Source organism: Armigeres subalbatus, chromosome 2 (genome assembly GCF_024139115.2).
Source record: "Armigeres subalbatus isolate Guangzhou_Male chromosome 2, GZ_Asu_2, whole genome shotgun sequence".
Taxonomy (NCBI): Eukaryota; Metazoa; Arthropoda; class Insecta; order Diptera; family Culicidae; genus Armigeres; species Armigeres subalbatus.
Window position 1 is genome coordinate 388,140,172 of NC_085140.1, and position 4,602 is coordinate 388,144,773.

The 4,602-nt window shown below is 41.2% G+C and overlaps 1 protein-coding gene across 1 annotated transcript; it reads right to left on the reverse strand.

The window, feature by feature from the left end:
* Positions 1–507: 507 nt before the first annotated feature.
* LOC134213189 (RNA-binding protein Rsf1) lies at positions 508–3,771 on the reverse strand. The gene is made up of 2 exons (XM_062691896.1): positions 3,567–3,771; positions 508–2,002 (listed from the first exon to the last, which is right to left on the reverse strand). Exon 2 carries the CDS (start codon positions 1,906–1,908, stop codon positions 1,324–1,326), a length of 585 nt encoding a protein of 194 aa, XP_062547880.1. The 5' UTR covers positions 1,909–2,002; positions 3,567–3,771; the 3' UTR covers positions 508–1,323.
* Between the last annotated feature and the right edge of the window lie 831 nt (positions 3,772–4,602).

Genomic DNA, 4,602 nt, shown 5'->3' on the forward strand with positions numbered 1-4,602 from the left:
TTGTTGTCGTGTTTCATAGCAACGAGCTTTTATGGATCTAGTACCCATTTCAATTTTCAACAGATATCGATCAAATGGAAGATGGTTTGCTAAATAACAAAGCAATTGGTTTTGAATACCTTTGTTTGAATCTTATACAAATTGGTCGGGGTTCTGCCAAATCACACCAAGCGCCAATGAAAATTTCCATTTTTTTCCTAAAGTTTTCGTGTAACAGATTCAATTAATCACAAATCGCATCGGACATCGTTCAATGCCATAACTGAGGATATTGTACAACAAATGTACGCATGATTTGATATGGAATACTCTCTGTTTTCCTTTTGCAAACTAAATATCACAAGTCAATCAAAAAGCCGCTTGGTGCGGTTGGGCTGAACCCCGACTAATTGTTCTCAATTCTCAAATTGCTGTGCGATGAATAGTAAGCACATTTTGATTTTGTAGCTCTGAGAAGGGGATCAGTTACGAAAGGTATGTCATCAAAGAATTGAGGCGAAATTAAGATTAACGTATTTAGTGATATTATATGGATTTATTTTTCATACATCCTCTAAAATTAACTCAAATAAAATGGTTTCATTTTCATGTGTTAGGAGAGGTGTTCTCGTTAGGTTTGACACACCACATTGGGAATTCATCGTGCTTTATTTGACCATACTACTGAACGGGAGAGAGCGACGATTTTCCTTTCTTCTACCGTATCATGACAATCTCGATCCATCTCACTTCACTTCTCCAGAAGATATTGCACCACATGTTTAGTTGGACTTTATTTTCGAATGAAGTAATTTTGGCGTCGTTTCACTGTTTTTCGTCCTTTCAGTAGATGTTTATTTTGCTCGGGTATATTTTATTTGCCGATTTATACACGTTTATTTTATCAACATAAATTGGGTAACGATTTCAGTCACATGGACAATTAATCGCTAAGACTTTCCTATTTTATATATTAAAACACATATAAAACAGTACAAAATAGACTTCTGATTTTGTTTTTGGCGAATCTCAAAATATGCTCCCTTTCGAAAATGACGTTTTTCTTCGCTGTCTAAACATTTTTTCTAAAAGCTATTCAATCATAGTTAAGTGATGACTAATTCATCTACAGCTTTTAAAGTGAGAAATTTGCAAGTGCTAAATAAATTCTCTATCGCCATAGAGCAAGTGAAAATATTAAATCATTCCCAGTACAATAAATAAGACCGTGCACGGACAACTGCACCCATGGTTGAAGTCGTATATGACGTCCATCTCTTGGGAGGAAATTATACGCCGCATAGAACAAGGGACAGCCGCTCAATCAGCTTAAATGCTAGTCACTTAATATCTACCGCGGGCGCCAACTGGTGATCTTGATCGGAATCGTCCGCCGCCGCCGCCACTGCTTCGACCGCCGCCGTAGCCGCTTCCGAAGCCACTGCTGTAGCTATCACGACCCGAATCGCGACTGTAGCCCCCAGATCCGCCGCTAGAGCGACTGCTTCCGTAGCTATCGAAGCGGCTTCCGCTGCGGCTTGCACCGCGGAAACCTCCGCTGCTCCCGCCGTTGCGGTAGCCACCGCCGTCACGGAAACCACCACGAGAGCTGGAACGGAAACCGCCGCTGCTGCCGGATCGCCCTGGTGGACCACGGAATCCTCGAGGGCCACCACGCGGATTCCGGCGTCCCTTGGAGATCTCAACACGAAGCTTGGAGCCGAGGATATCCTGGCCGTTCAGGTTGTCACATGCCGATTCGGCCTCCTCTTTGTTTTCGAACTCAATGAAAGCGAAACCTGGTGGATTGAAAGCTACCCAAACAGAGTTCAATTTACCGTATTTGGTGAATTCTCCCTCGAGATCTTCCTTCTTCACTTTGTCGGTGAGGTTGCCGACGTAGACTCTTGTGCCCTTCTCTTCGCTCATTATCACTGTTCAAACCGTTCAATCGACGAGTGTGCGTGCCTTGCGTGGATGTCGAAGATGCGTTGATATACGTCGGTTACGTCGATTGCGATTACTGTGGAATTGATCAGAACATTGGGTCGTAGCAAAATAAGTTACTCAGATAGGTATGGTTTATGATTTTGGTTGGTGTTGAACATAGGCTCGATGAATGTGTAACTGAATCGTTTCTACTGTTAGCATCATTCGTGCGCTTCTACTCTTGCGGCGAAGTAACAGTTCTAGAGATTTGCGTTTGATAGCTACTCTTTTGCTTGCAATGATGCTTCAGTTAACACATGCGTCGTAGACATTTTTTGTATTCGATTTGGTAAATGTGTGCTATATCAAACAAAACATTTGGTGTGTCGTAGAACGTGGCGGGCTAGCAGGTTTTTAGGTGGCAATCGAAAACAAATGGATCAAGAATAAAACTGCACATAATAGAAGGGTTGTAGGTAGAAGGCTGTTACACAGATACGTAGATTCAGAGTAGAAAGCGTAGATGAGGAAACGTTGCTTTTCGATGTGTGAAATAGGTTTTCTAATCAGATGTGGACGCCATTTTGTTTTCTTGTTGGATTTTCAGATCGTGTTAAGTGCGCAGATGTGAATCAATATTCGATTGCAGGCCAGTAAGAAAACGCAATGATGCTGAGCTTTTTGGTTGAGCAGTTTGCAGTTTATATAAGATGCATCGTATTATTTTTAGAGGCGAAAGAAGGGACTCGGAAATGCCACAATTATGTGTACAGAGTTGAAGCACGATACATTTATATCGAAATATTTTTCCAAAAATAAGAATGACAAAAAATGAGTTGTAGATGATTTTGTAAATAATTTCTGAGTCATGTGAGAGAGATGAAATTACACGAGGGGAGTGTTCCAGGACAGGTACACCGAAAAATAACATTAGTGGCAGGTTCGAAAACTAAATTAAATCCATGCATTTTTCATATAATTTTCTAGCTCAAACAACAAAAAGTGGTCTCTCGCATGGAAAAGCCATGCCAGATCACAAAATTAATTATTGCGTGATCGTGTCTTGTTTCTTCTTCTAACATGTTACGCTCCGAGAAATCGATTTTACGTTTGACGCAGTATTAAAGATGGCGATAAAATTTCATTCGTCCGCATTTATTGCTCAGGTAGTAGAAATGAAGGCTATTTTAACCGATGACTATATGAAACTACTCTTTATACGCTATGAATCACTCGAAGCCAAAATGAATGCTGTCAATTTTTTCTCATTTGTGAAGAAGCTCAAAACGACGCCAACGAAGAAAAACCACCAAATACGATGAAATCGCCGATTTTGTATAATGAATCCATTTTTATCTGCATTTTAGGCGAGGCGTTGAAATCGAAGAAAATCATAGCGACTTTAGCGTTGGCAAACGACTGCAATTGAATTCGAAGATAAATTTTCCACAGATTTTTGGTTTCACTAGAGATCTCCAATATGGCGTCGTTCTTTGTTTCAACAAGGCACGCACAAGCACTTTTACGGTTTCGTTGCAGAGAACGGAAAATCAATAATTTTCACTACTACGGAAAAATAACTGAAGAATACTGTCGTAAAGCGGTTCTGATCGAAAAACGTTGAAATTATTGGTTTTGTGGTGGCTGAAATGGGTTACCGTCGAATACGAGCGAACGTCGTCGATGCAGAATGGGCGGCGGCGTTTCAACGAAGATGGCGTACGGCTGTGACTTTCAATTTTCTCAGACCTGGCCTGACTCTGAGCTTTTTTTTTTTCACTTAGTATGAATTCACCACAATACGAAGAGAATCAACTGGGCACGTCCAATTCAACCAACCGATTGAAAAGGAATGAAGCTACCGTTGTGGCACATTAGCTCGTATGCGTTACTATGAAACAGTGTGATTCACTGCGGAAGAGCTGAGAGAAGAGAGAGAGTAGCGGCCATGTTTCACGCACATTATAATAGATAAAAATAAGTTTTTCTTATAGGACTGAAGAGAGGTATTAATTACGTTGAAGCAAATGGGCTAATGCTTGAGTTCATTATCTGACGTTTGGGCGGATTGGAAATTCATTGCGGAGAAGAACGGAACATACACGGAAACCTGAACCAACTAACCAAGTGGCTGTAGCATTTCTACTCATTTCTGTCTGATATAAGGCTTGCTGACGTTTAATCACCGACAAACCGACGTGCCTTCTCATATACAATTCTTTGAAATTCGGGGCAATTTACACCCAGAGCTCAATTTGTGCGATGGTTTACACCTGGTGGTGCGAATAGAATCGATTTGTCTATTATGCCGCCGGGCGACCTTTCGGCATGCAGACCCATTTGTCTAATTCATAGGGCATGCAAGCTACTGGAAAGGATCCTCCTCAACAAGCTGACCCTGTACTCAGAGGGTACGGCCTACCAAGCAATCAGTTTGGATTTCGTAAGAGCAAGCCCACGTTGGACGCTAGATCAGATGTGCGTGTACCGTTTCGGGTATTGATTGACCTAAAATTATGTGTATATACTACATGAGAGTTCTTCGAAAAATGTCAATTACTTAGAGCAATTAGTTAGAGCATAGCTGGCGACAGATTCGGATTCAGCGAGAAAAAATCTAATGAAGACTCATCAATTGGTTATGAGGACCCGCAAAAGGTTATATTTTGTTGTCCTGTGTAATTTCCAGAAGTG